At 41.3% G+C, this 20,943-nt stretch overlaps 1 protein-coding gene across 2 annotated transcripts in view; it reads right to left on the bottom strand.

Moving 5' to 3' along the window:
- B9D1 (B9 domain containing 1) overlaps positions 1-12,115 on the bottom strand; it is a 34,271-nt gene extending 22,156 nt beyond the window's left edge. Inside the window, exons 1-4 of one of the 2 annotated variants that reach the window (XM_072596851.1) lie at positions 11,495-12,115; positions 9,588-9,656; positions 7,817-7,928; positions 3,705-3,801 (exon numbers count right to left, since the gene is read on the bottom strand). In XM_072596851.1, the coding sequence (XP_072452952.1) occupies positions 3,705-3,801; positions 7,817-7,928; positions 9,588-9,656; positions 11,495-11,557 (341 nt within the window). In that variant the 5' untranslated portion in view covers positions 11,558-12,115. The remainder of the gene's footprint in view (positions 1-3,704; positions 3,802-7,816; positions 7,929-9,587; positions 9,657-11,494) is intronic. The other variant, XM_072596852.1, reaches the window with a different exon arrangement.
- Positions 12,116-20,943: the final 8,828 nt, after the last annotated feature.

Below are 20,943 nucleotides of genomic sequence, written 5' to 3'. Positions count from 1 at the left end.
CTTTTTCAATTGAGAAGTATTGAGAAAGTATTGAGAAAGTATCATGAGTTACAAATATCATCTTTCCATGTAGAAATGTAAACAGTTATCCTTTAATAAGTCCCTTATGTTTTTTCTTTTCTATTTAACTTTTCATGCTTCTTTTGATTCTTGTATTTGAAAGTCAAATTTTCCATTCAGCTCTGGTTTTTTCAACAAGGATGCTTGGAACTCCTCCACTTCTTTGAAATTCCATGTTTTCCCCTCAAGTTTTATACTCAGTTTTGCTGGGTAGGTGATTCTTGGTTTTAATCCTACCTCTTTTGACTTCTGGATAAATCTTGTGTTATCCTGATTATGTGTTTACAATACTTGAATTGTTTCTTTCTGGCTGCTTGCAATATTTTCTCCTTGACCTGGGAACTCTGAAATTTGGCTACAGTATTTCTAGGAGTTTTCCTTTTGGGATCTCTTTCAGGAGGTGACCAGTGTATTCTTTCCATTTCTATTTTCCCCTCTGGTTCTAGAATATCAGGGCAGTTTTCCTTTATATTTTCTTGAAAGATGATGTCTAGGTTCTTTTTTTGACCATGACTTTCAGGTAGTCCAATAATTTTAAAATTATGTCTCCTGAATTCATCTTCCAGGTCAGCTGTTTCTCCAATGAGATACTTCACATTGCCTTCTATTTTTTTCATTCTTTTGATTTTGTTTTAGAATTTCTTGATTTCTCATAAAGTCATTAGCTTCTATTTGCTCCATTCTAATTTTTAAGGAATTATCTTTTTCAGTGAGCTTTTGGACCTCTTTCCATTTGGCCCATTCTGCTTTTTAAGGTATTTGTCAACTCACTGGCTTTTTGGACCTCTTTTGCCATTTGGATTAGTCTAATTTTAAAGGTGTTATTTTCTCCAGCATTTTTTTGGGTCTCCTTTAGCAAGCTGTTGACTTGTTTTTCATGATTTCCTTGCATCACTCATTTTTCTTCCCAATTTTTCTTCTACTTCTCTTACTTGATTTTCAAAATTCTTTTCAAGCTCTTCCATGGATTGAGAGCAATTCATATTTTTCTTGGAGGCTTTGGATGCAGCTTTGACTTTGTTGTCTTCTTCTGGTTGTATGTTTTGACCTTCCTCGTCACCAATGATGTAAGAAAATATCTTTTCACCAAGAAAGTAAGAATCTACAGTCTGTTTTCTTACCCCCCCCCCCCACCTGTTTACTCATTTTCCCAGCCAATTACTTGACTTTTGAGCTCTTTGTTAAGTGAAGGGCTCCAGAAGCACTGCTTAGGCAGTGGCTACCTTTTCCCTGGGCCTGGGGCCAAGGTTGGGACTGGAGCTGGGACTAGACCATGCTCCCCTCTCAGCCAGGTGAGACACCCTTCCCACTGACCTTTGAAATTGTCTTTGGCATTTGTGTGTTGAGAAGTCTGAAAACCACTGCAGCTGACAATGATTCAGTCACCTAAGGCCTGCTCCAGCTCTGTCTGCATTAGTGAGGTCCATGCCAAATTGTACTCCACTCTCAGCCTGGTGTGATAGACCCTTCCTGTTGACCTTCTAGATTGTCTTGGGCTAGAAATTTGCTTCAGTCTGTCACTTTGTGGCTTTTGTTGCTCCAGAATTTGTCTAGAGTAATTTTTTTACAGGTTTTTTAAGGGGTTTGGGGGGAAAGCTCAAGCAGGTCCCTGCTTCTACTCCACCATCTTGGCTCTTTAGTCCCCTAAGCCAATTAAGTCTTGAAGTTATTTCAATAACTTTGAGAGAAAAATTAGCCTGGCTTAGATGGGGGTAGAGCCTTAGAAGATGGATAATCTCCAGGGAGTAGCAACTTCCCACAAGAGTATAAATAGAATTACAGGAAACTTTTTCATGTTTTAAGTATTTATCAATGTGTTGTGCTCTTATGAGTTTTTTTATTTTAAGACTTTCTTTTGCAGAGGAAGTAAATGGTTGTCCTATACTAAAACTACTTTGTACGCTGAATATTTTTCTAGAAGGGGTTCTGTTAACCCCTTTTAGAGAAACCTTGGACATGTCCCAAACCTAAGCTTTGTTTAAGATATTGTCCTTAGAGTTCTACTCTAGAGTGAGGGTGTAATAAGCCAGAGATGACAGGGGGAAAAAAGCTCAACTCCTCCCTTTATAAGTGAGAACTGAACCTGGTCTGCATGAGGCCAGACCTGGGACCTTTAAGTAGGAGGTAGTACCAAAAGTCTTTAGGCTTTCTACATTCTAATTACCTCCCTCTATTGGCCCTTCTCCCTCTATTCTCTTTTATCACTGGAACAGAAATTTGTCAATTGTGAGATACCAAAAATCACGAGATATATTTCAAACCTAATGACAGCCTATCATAAAAGGCTTGCATTGCTGAGTACTTATTTCCTTTCACAGAGGTAGCCTGGCACAGAAGATAGGTCACACAGGCTATGTGATCCTGGGCAAATTACTTAATTTCCTAGTGCACCAGGCACTAATGGTATAAATTGCAGAGAAGGTGACAACGTGAGTTGGTAAGGAAGTTCCCAATCAATGAAATCACAGGTCAAGTAATTTTTTTTTAACCAGCCATCTACATAAGTCCTGGCTTCATCCCATAAGAAATCTGGAGATTTCAATCACTATAATCCATTGTTGCTATAACATCATGCGGAAGCTAGCTTAAAATTAAGGACCTTTATTTTGAAGTGTCCTCCCTCAGTGTGCAAAGAGAGAACGTACACCCTGGAGGGTGGGTTCACTCTCCCTTGCCTTTGTAATCACAAGCTGCTTTTCTGTGGTCATCATAAGTTGTTCTAATTTTCTGTGCACAGGAAGGGGTCAGCTAACTGCATAAACTTGCCTAATCTAAGTGACCCTCAAATAATCCTTAGGTACCCATCTTTGCCTTCTTTCTCCTGCACTTCAGCAATTCTGCTGGAATTTCTATCCTCAGATCTCACTTTACTCGCTCTAAACCGTTTTGCAGAAGCTGTTTCTCAACTATCTGGCTGTTTAATAAAAACTCTGAGCAATCTGATCTGCCAACTAAGCAGTGATCTTCATTCCACAACAATCAAATCAATCAATATGCCACATGATTTAAATCGGGGATCAGTGACCCTTCAGAGGTGATATGTCCAATTATTACTCACTCTGAGGCAGGCAGATGTGGCACGACTCCCCTTTAAAAATGCAAATATGGAAGAAAGGGTTTATAATTTAGGCCTAATACACTGTTAGCTAATATCTTGGGGGGTGGTAGAGTAGGTGGCAATGCCTGGCAGATGAAAGGAAGAATATGTACCTAAGGGAAGAGAAAGGGAGACAGGGTGACAAGGGCTAGAGGTGTATCTAAGGGAAAAAGCTAGTTCCAGTTTGTCTGTTTGTTTGTTTTTAAAGAAGGTGGGGAGGGCCTGACAGAGGAAGTATGAGGGCTCCCAAGACAAAAGCAAAGTTCATTGTTCTACCTAAAGACAGCTGTATCAATCAAAACTATCTTGCATGGGGTCACAGCCAGTAGCATCCAGTTTAAATGGCGGCAGCCATTAAACTGAGAGTGTAACAAAACTCTTGATACTGCTTTTGATATCAATATGATACCCTGCAAAATTTAGAATGGGTGACACTGGGCCAGCACAGATCTTAAGAGATATGCCACTGAAAGAATAGAAATGAAGTTTCTTCCAGAAAAAAATGACTGACACGCAAAGTGAATAAACGTAACAGGAAGAGACCTACCGGCCAGGAACGAAAGGCACGTGCACAGCTCCATAACCTCGAACCACGTCATTTCCAAAAATGTCAGGTCCATACACGCTTATCACTATTTGTGGCCCTTGAAAAGAATACAATGGTCAGCCACACTCGGTAAAAAGAGGTGTGTGTTTTGTTAAGCCCATGAATGAAGCTGGTCTGGAAGAAAATGCAGTTGATGAAGACGGCCTAAATATTACAGTACCTACTTTATAAGAACCAACAGTGCCTGGTAATTGTTTTCAACCACTATCAATCAATTCATGTCAAGCACATCAGCAGACTACGGATTTAACTAAGGAACAGAGAAGCTTTTTTCTATTGAAAGTAATTGAAGCATAGGAAAAAGAATCCCAAACCGATCAAGGGCCATAAAAATCATATGAAATTTATTTTTTGGTTTGATTTGGTGATAAGAGGAGAAAAATATAAACCATTGCTTCTATTTTTAAAATCAAGCAGGAAGTATAAACTTCTAATAAGTAATTATTTTTAGCTATATCTATATATGCAATGATATATACATGATAAAGGACAGCAAGAAAGTCCAGGATGACAACTGTTTTTGAAATGAGACTGAATTCAGAAGGCATGCTCCTCTACTGATGCTTAATTCCTTCCGTGCATAGTATCTGCCACAAAACATTTATCAAGCAACGCAAAAAAGCACTATGCTAGGTGCTAAGGTCACAAAAATAAAACCAGAAATGGTCCTTGCCCACAAGAAGCTCACATCCTACTGAATTTTATGTTAATATATTCAGCTACATGTGTTGGTGCCTTGACATATAGACTCTTGACTTGTCACCAGGGTCTTTTTCAACCATGTAAGACTTTCTTCTAACACGTGGAAGTCCTATATTTCCCTACATAAATATATAATTTTTCTAATTAAGTAATTGCAGCAATATCTTCATGAAAATTTCAGAGAAAATACCACTTAACGCAACACTTAAAGAAATATCGGTACCTCTTCTCTAAGCTCTGCTTGTTATCAAGCACAACTTAATCAAATCTTGGCTTGCAACTCCAAGAAAAGCTTTTTTTTACCCTTTTGAGGTCATTCTTTTTAAATTTTGTTTATTTTTATTTTTCAACATTCATTTCCACAAGATTTTGAGTTCCAAATTTTCTCCCCATCCTTCCCCTCTGCCCACCCCAAGATAGTGTGTATTCTTCTTACCCTTCCCCCCAATCTTCCCACCCCTCTATCATACCTCTCCCTTCCCTTATGCTCATCTCTATTTTCCTGTACAGTAAGATAGATTTCTATACCCCATTACCTGTATATCTTATTTCCCAGTTGCATGTAAAAACTATTTTAAATATTCGTTTTTAAAATTTTGAATTCCAACGTCTCTCCCTTCTTCCCTCCCTACCCATCCCCATTGAGAAGGCAAGCAATTTTATATATGTTACACATGAGAAGTTATGTAAAACACTTCCATAAAAGTCATGTTGTGAAGGACTAACTATATTTCCCTCCATTCTATCCTGCCTCCCATTTATTCTATTCTCTTTTGACCCTATCCTTCCTCAAAAGTGTTTATTTCTAACTATCCCCTTCTCTCATTTGCCCTCTCTTCTATCATTCCCCCCACCCTGCTTATCCCCTTTTTGCCTACTTTCCTGTAGTGTAAGATGGATTTTCATAGCATGTTATTCCCTCCTTTAATCAAATGTGATGAGAGTAAGATTCACTTTTTCCCCTCTCATCTCCCCTCTCTTCCCTTCCATTGAAAAAGCTTTTTCTTGCCTCTGTTACGTGAGAGATAATTTACCCCATTCTATTTCTCCCTTTCTCCTCTCAATATATTCTTCTCTCACTCCTTAATTTTATTTTTTAAGATACCAAGAAAAGCTTTTAAATATTCTTACCTAAAGTGGTTCCTCAGTCTGCCCAAAGCCTCTAGCAGCCACATTCAAACTTTGGGCTTAACAAGTTGTTAGGTATTATCTCCTATGACCTTCATTAATACATTCGCTAATGGTTTAGCGTTCTCTACCTCATAAGACTCTGGTGTACAAGACCTCTGTTCCAAGCCTAAAGAGCTACTAAGTCACAGGGATGAGTGATCACCTCCAATAAACCAACCCAGATGCTGATTTCCCATAGTTAGCTAAACCCCCAATCTAGTAAAAAAGAGGACTATTTCCCTTTAAGAAGTCCTGAGTTTTTATAGCAGCCATATCCCTTTAAGGCCAGAAGCTTCTGCTTGGTGGTGGGGGAGGTGGTAGGAATGGCTGACAGAGCAAGCACAGAGCTTCACAGAACAGATTTCAGAGCTTCTTGTTCAAAGCAATTATTCTCTCTGCATATTCTTTGTGCGGTAACATCCCCCCTTCCCCCACAGACTCTCCCTGCTAGCTGGGGAAGTTTCTAACTTTGGATCCTAGTCCTAGTCCCTTGCTAGGTTAACTATGCCTTGTGTCATGTCCTACCCACTACTGAGAGTGCTGTAACGTACCCTTTATGAATAACTTGCCCAAGTAACCCAATAATATCTGGTTTTAGGTGAGGCCTTTTCCTTGCATCCTTGTTCCTCAATATTTAATGATCCATATTTGAACCTTGGAAGATGACAGCGATCACTTAGGATCGTGGCCTGAAAGAAGAGAAGATCTCACAAGCTATCTAGTTCAACCCCCTCGTTTTAGAGATGCGAAAACTAAGGCCTAGGGAAGTGACTTGCCCAAGGCCAAATGGGCAGTAAGCCAAGAGACAGAAATTTACATAGACCATTTCTCAGACACAGAAGGAAATACAGAGAAACCCAGACATTTAGGCACATACAGAGGAAATATATATACAAACACAAAGCAGTATAGCAGTATATACATAGGGACAAAGGGAAATGTGGCATGAAGTAATAGTGGGAAAAACACAAAGGAGACAGAAAAACAGTGAGACACAGACAGACAGACACACACACACAAACACCCCAACGCAGAGATTTTCATGCAATATCCCCCTCTTGTGGACTTTTAGAACACTGCCACTAAAATTCTAAAAACTATGTTGTATTCCCAACTATGAACACATACTACTTTTTGCTACTTGCCCAGCAGGACAAGGATGGCAAAGTCAAAGGTTAGTGGTTCCCCACCTCTACTATAAACAAATTTATTAAAAATTAAGTAAAATATTAACCTATTACAAAAACACTACCATTTTAAACTACCTTTTGTTAAGTAAGTTGTGCTAAGAAACTCCCACTGTTTTTAGAGAAATATTTTCCTGAGGAAAATTAAAAGATTTTATGCATGTCTAGCCCCCAAAAGGATTCTAAAGGCACAAATTCTATTGTTTCATAAAAGAAAGCCTGAAGTTATAGACTGTAACAAAATATTTCCAAACCATTTCATGAGAAATGTTAAAAACTAGAAAACTAATTAACAGCACAATGGGGAAAAGCACCTTATAAAAGGGAACTAGATTATAATTATTATCACAATTTACATATATTTGCACAGCATTTTAGAGTTTACAAAATGCTTCTGCATTCGTTATCCCATTTGAGTCTCACAAGTCGGCAGGTAAGGCATGAGTCATTATTAGTCCCATTTTCTCAGATGAGAAAATTGAAAGCACAGAATTCAGGTGGCTGGCAGAGCCAGAACTAAAAGAGGCCACTGGACTCTTAGTCCAGTTTTACTTCCATTAGACTATACTGCTTTTGTTATTTAAAAAAAAAAAAACCCAAACAGGATCTAATATCAGTTTATCCAACATGTCTAAGAACACTAGATCTAGCAGGCACAGCTGAGAAATCTTCCACTATGTCCCCAACTCAACATCCCCTACTTTTTTTTTTTTTTAACTAATAGAATGATAGTATTTTAAGGTAAAAAACTCCTATTCAACAGTTAAAAACTTCAATTCGATATTCAAACTCCTATTCTTCCTTCTGGAGGCATGGTTCTGAGCTCCTGTGTCTTACATATTCAATCTTGAGGACTTGACACATGGCAAAATCCTGTCCAGTTCAAGTCTAAGTCATTCCAGACTTCACTTGAGGGCATCAGCCTAAAAGTTCTAAAACTCTACATTCTAAAGCCAGTTTTAATATCTTGCTTCAATTCTCACATTTACTTACAGCCATAAGGATTAGTACTTTTAAAGGTGATATCAATAGGGAAGTTCCACACCAAGGTTCGATGTATATCTTGGCTTTTAGAAGTAATTTGAGATATTCCCTCTTCTAAGCCCTAGGAAAAAAAATAGCAATTTACAAACTTAGTGCTATACCAATCAAACTCCCAAGGGGATACTTTACAGAAATAGTCAAAATAAAAACAATGTTCATTTGGAGGAACAAAGATCTGGAATGTCATGGAAAACAATGAAAATAAGTAGGAATAAAGGTGGGAGGGATAGCACTTCCAGACTTTTAATTATCCTATAAAGCAGTAACCATAAAACTTTGGTACTAATTAAAAAAAAGTCATTCAAAACGAATGTTATGACCGTTTTTGATCTAAACTAGGAGATCAGAGATGTAAGTCTGCCTAGATTTTAACAAAGCTTCACATTCTACTCTTGAGGAAAAGGTAGAAAAATATGAGCTAGGTCATAATAAAATGTGACTAAGTGGTCAGACCCAAACAGTAATCAGTAGATTAGGGGAACATACTAGACAAAAAAAATCAGAAATAACTGAACTAGATAATTCAGAGTTCAGGAAACCTCCACAACATAAATTAATGGGGGAAGAACTCCTTATCAGACAAAAATTATTGGGAAAATTAAAATTGCTTGGAGAATTTAATTTTAGACTAACATCTCACACTACTTAAAATAATAAGCTCAAAATACTACCTGAACATTAAAGGTCATATAATAATCACTAATAATAAGAGAAATATAATTTTAAATAAATTTGAAATTCTACCTCATATAAAGCAAACTGGAAAAGGTGACAAAAGATGGGAGGGGTTGAATATGCGGAAGCACGGGACTATTCACATAAACTGATGGGAAGTGAAGTAAGTAAAACCAAAAAAGCAATATATACAGTAACTCTAATCATATAAGTGAAAATATAAACAACAAAAGAATTAAAACAGAATGCTGTGAAATCATGACCAAATTTGGTCCCAAAATGACATGAGAAGGTATCTAATCATTTTACTACATTAGTGCACGATGCATACGTCAGACCTTTCCAAGGTGTCAGTTAGTTTTACTGAACTGGTTTTTTTCTTATTCTTTGCCTAAAAGGACAGATTTCTTGGAAGTGATATAAAAACAAAAGAAACCAGTAAAAAGAACATTTTAAACTACACTGCATTTCTGCAATTATGGGATAAATGATTCTTAGTACTTGCACTGAGAATTTGGTGAAATTAAGCTGGGTGGATCAGATTTGTGGGCGATGGGTTCACCGTTTCTGGTCATTTCATGAACAGAACCCTGAGCAGACGGGTGCCTAATACATATCCGTTATTGTTGTTCAGTGATGTCAGTCATCTTGGACTCCTCATGACCCCATTTGGGGTTTTCTCGGCAGATACCTTGGGAAAGATTTCCCTCTCCAGCTCATTTTATAGATAAGATACTGAGACAAACAGGGCTAAGTGACTTGTCCAAGGTCACGGAGTTACTAAGTCTGAAGCCAAATTTGAACTCAGAAAGATGGGTCTTCTTGGTTTCAGGCCTGGCACTGTATTCACTGCGCCACCTGGTGGCTCCTCTAATAAACAGTAGCTGTTAATAAAAGGTCCATTTTTAACTGTGTCACGTTAGGGTATAAAATCTAGCCGGTTTATCTGTTTACAGGTCAGGGGAGGGAGGTGGGGAGGAACATAAGAAGGGGCGAGTGAGAAAAAAAACAGCAGAACTGAAGAAAGCTTCACAGTTCAACTTACAGATGTCGGTACCCAGTCTTGGCCATAAACGAAACAGTACTTGCAGTAGAGGTCGTTGAATTCAGGAAACTTTAAAAAGAAACATAATACAGGTGCTTTATTTCAATCCAACATTTCCCTTCCATGTTCTGTGGGCTGCCAAAAAGGCTGATTATTGAATTAATATGAAATTGAGAGATTTTAGGTCACCTAGCTCAGAGTCAAACATATCTTTACTCTAGACCAGTGTTTCCGAAATGAGGGCTGTTTCTAAAAGGGGTGTTATCAACCAATCAGAGACCCCACCACAGCCAGTCTTGGACTTTTCTCCAATACAATCGCCCAGCCTCTTTCAACACTGCCCTGCTGGGCATCAGCCTCCTGGGCTGTGGGCCACTCGGAGGTTATAACCCGACCCGGGCATAGGAGGCCCTCAGGGCAGATGAGTACCCAACTAGTGTCTAGTCCTAGTCTCCCTCCTGACCCTGATGACCTCAAACATGCCCAAGGCTCACTCCTCTTCTGAGTCCCTACTTCTGCTGGGGACAACACCATCTTTACAATAACCAAGGTCTGCAATCCTGGCACTATCCTTCCATCCCCATCTTCCCTTACACCACAGTCATCAGCTGCTAAATCTTGCAGTTTCTACTTCTCTATCTCACCTATTCCAACTTGATCATCTCTATGGAACAGCCTCTTAAACGGTCTCTTTGCTCAAGTCTCTATTCCCTTTTCCACAAAGACGCCCAAATGATTTTTCTAGAGTAACTCTCAGTAACCTTTCGCAGCTCCTTACTGACTCCAGGATCAAATAGTATTTATTTTTTAATCTGGTTTTCAAATTCCTACCTTTGTGTAGGATTTAAAATGTACATAACTACTGTCACAGTAACACATCTGTATTTTATAAACAGGTAAATAATGTACATGTGAAGGAGGAGCATCCTGACTTAAAATTTTTCCAATAACAGGCAAGTGCAATTTTTAAAGTCTGGGTGCTACAGGCTTAAAAGGGGCAGGTGGCCAGATCTGGTGACACTAGAGGAGTGAAGTGGACAAGAACGATCTTACCTGATGGATGTGGAGAGCCTGGTCATGTCACATGGTTGAGATTAAAAAGGTCAGGGATGGACATGGAGAGAAGGATCCCACTGGAGAGTGGGAGCAGAGGAGAGCTAACCCCAGGGGGCAGGGTCCCCCACATAAGGGTCTGACAGAAGGGGAAGGATTTAGGGCTACAAGAGGGTTAAGATCTCTGGTCCAACCTCATTTTAGACAAGGGAGCAACGGGCAGTAGCGCGGAGGCTGGAGCCGAGGTTCTAGGTGTCCCGTTCCAGATCGGGAGCACCGCACGGGGAAGGGGACAGACAGACTTTCTTTCGTTCCGTTGGGGGCCAGGACTTCCAAGCCCCATTTACAGGTAAGGAAGCTGATCTGCCCCACTACGGAGGGGCCGCGGCCGGGCGGGAGGCTGCGCTCTCTGCCGCCTCCTCCAGGGGGCAGCAAAGGCCCCGACTTCACCCCCAGGGGGTCGTCCGCACGGACCCCCACGGCCGCTCCGGCGCTAGGCCTAAGACCCCAAGGCTCCCGCTTACAGGTCACGGAAGGCGCTGGGTCCTGGACGCGGGAGGGCAGGTCCCGGTCCAGCTGGGGGTGGGCGGGGATGCGGCCCCCGCAGAGAAAGGAGGGGATTCTCGTCCCACTTGGGAGAAAAGGGGGGCGGCGTCTGCGGTGTGCCCGAGTGCCCTCTGGCAGGGGGCGTGTGCGTGCACGTGTGCAAGTACAAATTCGGGTGGGTCCGGGGCCGCGGCGCCTCCCGTGGGCCTGGGGGCGTGGCCACGAGGCCTCGCATTCCGGCTCTGCTCCCCTCCCTCCGGGCCAGCCGGCCAGCCGTCCCCGAGGCCCCGTCCCCGAGGCCGCCTCACCTGGCCGCTCTCCACCTGCCCGTTCACCATTATCAGGAAGACGGTGGGGGTACTGGTAGACATGGCTCTCCGGGGGTCGGGCGCGCGGCCTGCGTTGCTAGGAGTCTCTCGAGCGCCCCCTAGATCCCGACGGCGCGCCGCATGGGACAATCTTCCTCGGAACGGGGCCTTCGCGCCTCGCAGGCTCCCGCGGCGGCCTAATTTACGGAGCGCCTGGCTGGAGCATGCGCAGTTGTTCCTTTGGAGGGGCCTGCGGGAGAAGGGAGGAGAGGACGGGGCGGGGCCCTCGAGCCAGGTGTCCTGGGCCTCTTGGGCAGCAGGGAAGCCTCTTGACCCCTTCTAGTGGTCTACACGTGTGCCCCATTTATATAGACCGCTAGGGGGTGCGGCGGAGAGCACGCTGGCTCTCCACTCGGAAAAACCCGAATTCAAACCGCTCACCCGCGTGACTCCGAGTAACTCAGTAAAAACAATCCCTCTTTGCTTCGTCTCCTCAGCTGTAAAACAGGAAGAATACTAGCGCCCTGTCCGGGGGTTGGCACGGGGATCAGGTAATAGCTAAACGAGTTTTAAAGGGACTGTCACCCTGGCTGTGGGCCTGTCCTGGAACGGGACCAAAGTGACGTCACCATGATAGAGTCACGTGTCCGCGGGTCCCATACCAGGGCGCCCATGTGAACACCTGGGCTCGGTGTCCAGAATTTGCACATCCTGCATTGACTGTCTCCGGTCTGCTTTGCCCAGAGCACAGCACCCTTTCTGAGGTGGGCACGCCATGCTGAGCGGTCCTGTGCCAGGGTCTCCCATGTCCCACAATCCAATCCAGAGTTCTTGAGAGAGACCTTGGGAGGGTCCTTGCATTGCTGCTTCTGCCGTTGTGTGATCTGCTGCCCCATCACTCGTTTTCCATGAAATAGTCTTTGTGGCAAGCGTACAGTTTGTGTTCTGACACCATGGCCCACCCATCAGAACGGTGCTCTCTGAAGCAAAGTTCAAGGATGCCTCCCTTGTTCATCTCTATAAAGGTAAAGGGAATAGATTGTCCTGGGACGATCACAGGAGGGTCTGTCTCTTAGTCATTGCTGGCAAGGTTCTTGCTAGAGTCCTCCTTAATAGTCTGATCCTTCACCTGGAAGATGCTTGTCTACCTGAGAGCCAACGTGACTTCAGAAAGGGCTGAAGAACAGTCGGTATGGTGTTTACTGCCCGACAACTCCAGCAGAAATGCCAAGAGCAGAACAGAGGTTTGTACACAACGTTTGTGGATCTGACCAAGGCCTTTGACACTGTTAGTTATGAGGGTTTATGGAAAATTATGTCAAAATTTGGCTGCCCGGAGAAGTTCATCAGTATCATGTCAGTTTCATGGTGGCGTGTTTGCCCAGGTTCTGGATAATGGAGAATGATCTCGTGCTTTCCCAGTCACCAATGGAGTGAAACAGGGCTGTGTGCTTGCTCCCATGCTTTTTAGCATGATGTTTTCAACCATGTTGTCAAAAGCTTTCAATGAGGATGAACACGGCATCAAGGTCAACTACTGTACTGATGGTAAGTTCTTTGGTTTGAAAAGGCTACAAGTCAAGACGAAAGTGGAGGGAGTGTTGGGGCATCATTTTCTGTTTGCAGATCATTGTGCACTCAATGCAGCCTCTGAAGCTGAGATGCAACAAAGTATGGGTCAATTCTCTGCTATCTGTGCTCATTTTGGCCTAATAATGAACACCAAAAAAATACAGGTGCTCTATTAGCCACCACCATACCATGGAACCGTCAGATACAACAAATGGAGAAGTTTTGAATGCTGTGGATAAGTTCACTTACCGTACACAATGACAATGAGGTTGACACACACATTGCCAGAGCTAGCTCAGTGTTTGGGAGACTGAAAAAAAGTTTGGGAGAAAAGAGGTATTAGACTGACTACCAAACTGAAGGTCTACAGAGCTGTTGTGCTAACCTCATTGTTGTATGCCTGTGAAACATGAACAGTCTACCTACACCATGCCAGGAAACTGAATCGCTTCCATTTGAACTGTCTTAGGAAGATTCTGAGGATCACCTGGCAGGATAAGGTACTAAACATTGAAGTCCTGAACTAAACGGTGTTACCCTAATGCTTAATTTATGTCAAACAAAAGTCAAAGAAATTCTTTGTGTCCCTTAAAATTGGGGGGGGAGGGGAACCTCAAGGAAGAAGACTGCCTGGTTCCAGAGGGAAAAGGAAAGTTGTGGAATCATGAATCTAGAACCATAAGAGACCTGAGAGGCCATTTAATCCAATACTCTCATTTTATTGATGAGGAAACTGAAGCCCAGAAAGGTGACTTGCCTAAAATCACCCAGGTGTTAGGCATCAGAGGCAGAATAGGGAACCCAGCTCCTCTGAGGTGCAGGATCGGTGTCTGTTTTACAGAACAACGGATTATAGATCATCTTAACAAAGTCCAGTATTCATTCAGCAATAACAGATTATCAGAAGGAACCCTGGATGGACAATCTGAAGAAACGGCTTCTAGTCCTGACTCTACCACTGACTTCACTATGTGGCAAGTCGCTTCCCTCTCTGAGCCACAATTCCTTTCCCTGTAACATGAGAGGATAAAACCAGATGATCTCTAAAGTCTCTTACAGGTCTGAGTTCTGGATATGTTTGAGGTATTGGTGCAGCATCAAGGTGGTGTTGTGTTTCTGAGTCGTTTTTCAGTTGTATCCAACTCTTTGTGACCCTATTTGTGGTTTTCTTGGCAAAGATACTGGGATGGTTTGCCATTTCTTTCTCCAGTACATTTTACAGATGAGGAAACTGAAACAAATGGGGTTAAGTGACTTTCCAGGGTCACACAGCTAATAATTGTCTCAGGTTGAGGAAGTTTAGCATTGGTAAAGCAAGTTCAGATGTGAAAGAATCCACTTAGACCTTCTTGTAGCCACTGGGAGCTTTATTTTATGCAAAAAAAAGCAGCATGGGTCTCTTAGCAAGAAAGCTAAGTGAGACTCCCATATTTGGGGGAGTTATGCTTATATAGAGGTTTCAGAATGATTATGTAGTTTTAGAGATTTAGAAGATTAGGGACAGGATGAGGAAGATGGATGACAGGATAGGAGATGCAAGGTAAGGGAGATGGGGAATTTTATGACCCAGGATGGGGGGAAACAAGGAATTTTATGGTCCAGGATAAGAGGGAAGTTTTATGGTTTAAGTACAGGGCAGTAGGATACAGATAAAAAATTAAAGGACCCAGGGAACACAATATAAGGGAGACAAAAGCAATTCTTTTGGTACAGGTTCATGATAAAGGGGAGTAAGGACTTTAGGGTACTGGAAAAGCAACCCTTAATATTTTAACCCTTAGGGCACTGTTTGTATCCTCATCAAGGCCAAATTTGAACTCAGAAAGATGAGTCTTCCTATCTCCTTGATGGAGTCCTAATAGAACTGCTCCCAGCTCCAATAGTCTAACTTCATCACAGGCCCACTGTACCTAGCTAGCCTCCCTACCAATGTCCTACGTTCTTCATATATGCCTCACTGCTCACTAGAACAACAGTCCCTAAAACTCATAAAACTCTCACAGAAACAGCAGGTGTGGGAACCCACCCACTACCTCTACCTAGCCATGATTCCCAGACCCATTCTTGACTCTGCCACTGACTTCACTACGTATGTTCTTGTAGTTAATCACAATTACATCATCCATCTAGCCCAAGACCTGACCACAATACCTAACTATCTGTCTTGACCAGACAGGACCACAACAGCTAACCGATTGGAGGGCAGCATGGTCAGAATGTTTAACCACCAAACCATAGATAGGACCCCTCCCCCATTACCTAATTCCTTAACAAACTCCTCCCACCTTTTTAATATTAATCATATTCCTATAGTCTATGTAAATTTCTGTTATGTGATTGCATCTTTACCCTATAAAAATCCATCTTGTTTTCTCTGAAATTGCTGGTTCCTCTTAGAACTTAGCCCACTTCATGAGAGGCATCAATCTCAATACATGCTTATACTTGGATTAGAGGTGGTCTGACTCTGAATTCTTTGAGACGGTTCCACCACAAGACATCATAAAACCTCAACAGTTTTTGGCGTCCCTGGGTTTAAACTTTAACATCCTAGCAGAGTGCTCTATCCACTGGATCACCTAGCTCCTCAAAATAATATTGAGATGAAGATTTAGAGACATAAATCTAGATACAGATTTCAGAGTCATCCTTACCAAGGTGATAATTAATCCCAAGGGAGTAGATAAAATCACCAAGATCATAGATTTAGGGTTGAAAGAGAAATTACAGCTCGTAGGATCATGGATTTAGAAAAGTTCTAGTTTACCCACCAGATCCATATAACCCACTCTAGTCTCTCTTCTGAACTCTAGTTCTTCATCACCTACTGGATATTTCTAACTGGATGTCACATAGAAATTTCAAACTCCACATATCCAAGATGAAATTCATTATCTTTTTACCCAAACCCTCTCCTTTTACTAACTTTTCTATTTCTTATTGGGGGGAGGGGGAAGCATCCAATCACTCAGGTTTACAATCTCAGAGTCATCTTCACAGGTGTGCACATAGTGTTTGTTGGAGGAGCACTGATATCTCCAAAAAAAGTTGTGTTTTGTTTCTTTTTTAAAGTTTATATTTTAAAGTTAGGGGCAGTTAGGTGCTGCAGTGAACAGAGTGCTGGCCTTGAAGTCAGGAAGACTCATCTCAATAGTTCTGTGACCCTGGGCAAGTCACTTAACCCTGTTCGCCTCAACTTCCTCATCTGTAAAATGAGCTAGAGAAGGAAATGACAAAGCACTCCAGCATTGCCAAGAAAACCCCCAAATGGAGTCATGAAGAGTTGGACATAACTGAAAAAACAACTGAACAACAATTGTAAAGTTGTTGAGTTTTCGTTTCCTTGATGAATAAAAAACGTGAATAAAAACAACAAATTCTCCAAGTGTGTGTGAGAAATGAGCCCAACCACAAGCCCCCAACTATGAGAAACATGCTCACCTCGAACAAACAGTATTTGTTGTGAAATCAGGAAAGCTTTTATTCATCTTCTACATTCATCTCTCTTGAACGAATGGGTGGCTCCCAAGTAAGGATACAGGAAGACCACAATTTGTTCAGACCAATGCAAGTTCTTTATACTGTTGGACTTCTTGCCACACCATCTATTGGCCTTGTGACTTCATGTTCACCTCTCTGATAGGCTTCCCCTCAAGCAGCTTGTCAAGCTGAGCACAAGTTTCTGACCTCATATCTGACCATGCTAGATCACAACTCTGATTAACTGCTATCACTTAAAACTGGGAGGAGTTTTAACCCTGCGGAAACAGAACTCCTTCCATTATTTCCCATAAACTCCCTCCCTTTTTTTTTAACATTTTTTGTTTCCTCACCTACATCCAATCAATACCTCCTCACTTTCTTTCCCAAATGAATTCTTTCCTTCATCTATCTTCCCTTTATGTGAATATGGGAAGGGAGCAAAGTTGATCGACTCATTGACAAATTACCAGGGGGCAGTCAACTTTCACAAGTACAGATACAGAGAAAGAAAGAAAGGTAAAAGAACCTGTCTTCAGCATAGCATCTCAAAATCTCATTCCCTTTATCTTCCTGTAGAAATCCTGATGTCCATTTTCCTACAAAACTGACCTTGATACAATTTTAGATTACCATTCCTAAACTTTATACCCTTATCATTCTTACAAAATCAAAAATGGAACTTTAGCCAATTATCATGTTTAAGAAATTCACATTAGAACCCAGTTTTTACATTTTACATTAATTCACTATTCATTCCCCCATCAGGAGGATGAGATTTCACTAAGAAATTAATAACAGGCTCCACTACATATATAAATACAATAAGTAATCATTTTTTAAAATACAGTACATATCATGTCATAAAAACAATTCCAACTTCTGGTCAAGTGATGCTTCTTTTAAAGCATTTACAAGATAGACCATAGACCATTCTTCTTTTAACATTAATCAGCTGAGACAAGAATAATATTAACCAAGTATGCTAACTTCACAAGCTCTCGACCTGTCTCCATACTATTACTAAGAATTCAAGAACCCTAACTTATTGTTGTTGGTCTAAAATCCCTTAGACTTACAGCTTAGCCTTAGATGTTCCCCTATCAACCTATTATTTAATAGATCTAGTATTATGCTTACAAAACTTTTGATTATAGGAATTTGCCATTAAGAGTGGGGACACAGCTGGAGCAAGGGAACATTTCCCTAGTTTCATGTCCCTTTCAGGCAAAGGTTGTGTAATTTCCCCCTTGTGCAAATTCAACTTCCCCCAACTGGAAAAAGAAAGGAGGGGGATGGGGAAGCCTGAAAGTATCTAGGTTCAGCACATACCCACAGCCCTGGGGAAAGGGTGAAGGGGGATGTGTCAAGATAAAGAAGCCAGCCTGTCACTTGGTAAGACAGCCCATCCTTCTGTCAAGAATTTTTATATGATCTGGAAATGCAATTGGTGTCATCTGAAGTTTATTGTTTGTGCTTACATCTAAAACAATTTGGTTATCACTTATGAAAATTTTAAGTTTGCTGCTATCAGTTTTAATGCTAAAACCTAAAGCTGTATGTCTGGAAAAGGAACAGTCCTCTGGGCTAGTCAAAAAGTACAGTCCCAGCAACTCTAAGGAGCTTGTTTGAGTCATGGAGTTCCTAAAGAAGGAACTTGCTTTGGCAAGAATTTGAAAATGTATAGAAATGATCTCTAGTAAATTGGCTTCCGCACAAGGACAAATTTAAAATTTGAGATGTGAGTCCTGATAAATTTTTGATTAGTGAAACTTACCATCTGAGGTAAAAGCTCTTGGGACTATAATGAACTATGTTTTGAGTTATCTGATGGATCATAAAAATCCATCAATGGCCAATAATCCACCATCTGAGAGAAATGTCACAAGCTACTCAGAGAAAATGTGACCATTACAGGTCACTACAACAGCTGAGGGGGCAGTTCTACCCTCTGCATAGGATGGGGTCCTCCTGGCTCAATTTCCCCATAGTGTTCCTTTGAAAAGGAATATTTCTCACCTGAATATTCCTGAGTCTGGCTATTAGGTGGAATTGATAATACATGTTCACAAAACTGTGATGTTTTATCTAGTCATGTCCTTGCTTTTTCTTTTTATGGCAAATTTCTGTAATCAAAGCAAATGGTCAGTCTGGAGGGATACTTATTTTTTACCCCAGGTTAGAACTAGGTGACTGCTTAGGAACTACAGAAGAGTATGAATAAGAAATAAATGTCCCCTAAAGGTGATTGCCTATACCTCCCTGTAATGTGGGAGTGGTGTGTTTATCTCATGGGACAGGTCAATATACTGCCACATTTATAGGAATCTATTGTATGACCAAGAGCGTGGCATTGGCTGCTCTCAATCAGAAAGAGTAGGGTAATTGACTGGTCATAAGGGTTTAATACAAGAGTTCCTAATCTTTTTTTTTTAATTTCCTGCACCTCTTTTATAGTCTAGTAACCCTACCAAATAAGTCTCAGAACAGAGCTCATAAATGCTTAAAATAAAATACAAAGGATTATGGCAAACAACTATATTGAAATGCCATTATTGATTTTTTTTTTAGTTTTCAGCACACAGATTAAGAACCTCTCATTTAAAGCAAATGTTACCTCAGAGAGACTCCTTGCTACCTCTTGTCTCCTCTAATTTAAGTTTCTGAATATAGAAAATATAGAAAATAAGGATTCCATGTTTTATCTCGTCATGTCCTTGCTTTTTCTTTTTATGACAAATTTCTGTAATCAAAGCAAGTGGTCAGTCTGGAGGGATAGTTATTTTATACCCCAGTTGGGTGAATTAGTACTCCTGTACAGCTATGTGAAAGATTAAATTCCTGGAACAGAATATTCTTTCTGAATGACATGGAAATAATTAGACAAAGAAATTTGTCTAATAATAGTTTGTCTAAATTAGACAAGGAAATTTGCGAATATTTTTGTATTAATGGAAAAGACAACTTCATTCAAAGTCTGTTACTATTGTGAAAATAATCCCTATTTATACTGTGCTTTATTATAAGCAACTTGTTGATATACACTGTTTTGGAATTAATTACTTACGTATCCTCCCAAGTCTTTTATGATAACTGGAGTTAAAAGTCAGTTTCTTATAAGTGAATTCATCTGTGTAACTATTTGAACTCAAGGGTAGAAAGCTTCTACCTACAAAGTGTATATTATTATACTATTATTATGTTATATTATATTAATATATTATTATATTACTTATATTTACATGTATAGAGTTGGATCCTCAATGGCATCTGATCCTCCTAAAGGAATTGGAATAAGAGTGGAAACTTTTGAGAAAACAAGATTAGAAAATCCTGTATGTCAAAAGTAAATAATAATATCATGGGGCTCTTGATTTCTTTCTTTGTTTTTCCTCTTTTCTGACATCACTTTTAATGCTCCTTCTATTTGGGACCTGCATATTGAATTTGTGTTTGTCAGGTTTGTGTCTCCTAGACTGTGCTGTCCACCTGCAGGTGGCTATGCAACAACAGTACCTGTTCAACATTCTCCTCATTCTCTGGATGCTGCTTCAGCCTCATTTTGCTCTCCTTTCCACCCCCACTGAGGCAGGGACAGTTTCTTTGTCTCTGTCCCAAAAGTATTTGGGTAGATGGTGAAGCAGGTAGGAGCTCTGAAGTAGGGAAGCAAGTGGGAGGCAGGATGTGAGATGTGAGACAAGATGCAGGGAGTGACTAGCCAGAAAAGCGATCAAAGAAGACTACACATTGAAGCCCCTCACCTTGGGGACTTGCCTGTGTGCTTTCTAGCTATTCTGTGTTCTGGGCCCCACCTTGAACCACTTCTGCTCCTAGCCCACCTGATTCTCTGGAAGTCTAATGCCTTAATTCAAATAGGGAACTCTGTGGGGTGGGCAGAGTACATGATTGCTGGATGTGTCATCATCATGCCCAGGATACTAGCTTACTCCCCATATCTCTCCCCCCTTTCCTGAAGACCCTGAGTGGAATTTTTCCTTTGAGCACTCAAAGGATATTACAGGCAGCTTCTTGGATGTAAGTCATCCACTCTAGCCTGATATCTCTCCCTACCTCCTCCTGGGGGTCATAGTTTCTCTCTCCCTTCTTTCCCCCATTGTGAGCCCATTATTGGTCATTTTACTCATTCTTACACTTGATCTGCGCTTGTTTAAACTCCAGGTTCAATTTGTATCTTCTGGCCCACAGCAACTTTTAGGATACCAACCCCTTCCCTTGATGACCTCAAGTGGTTTGCCTCTCTTCACCCTGGACTCAGATGGCACTGCATTCTGCACTCCAGACTGTTCCGCACCCTGCACCCCACCCCCACCCCCGACCCCGGGCCCAAAGCTATTCTGGCCCCTGAAGTGGACTCTTTGCCCATGTTCAGCAGGAAG

This window comes from Notamacropus eugenii, chromosome 3 (assembly GCF_028372415.1).
Source record: "Notamacropus eugenii isolate mMacEug1 chromosome 3, mMacEug1.pri_v2, whole genome shotgun sequence".
NCBI classification, from domain to species: domain Eukaryota; kingdom Metazoa; phylum Chordata; class Mammalia; order Diprotodontia; family Macropodidae; genus Notamacropus; species Notamacropus eugenii.
The sequence above is the reverse complement of the archived record's forward strand: the minus strand, read 5'-3'. Positions and strand labels throughout refer to the sequence as shown.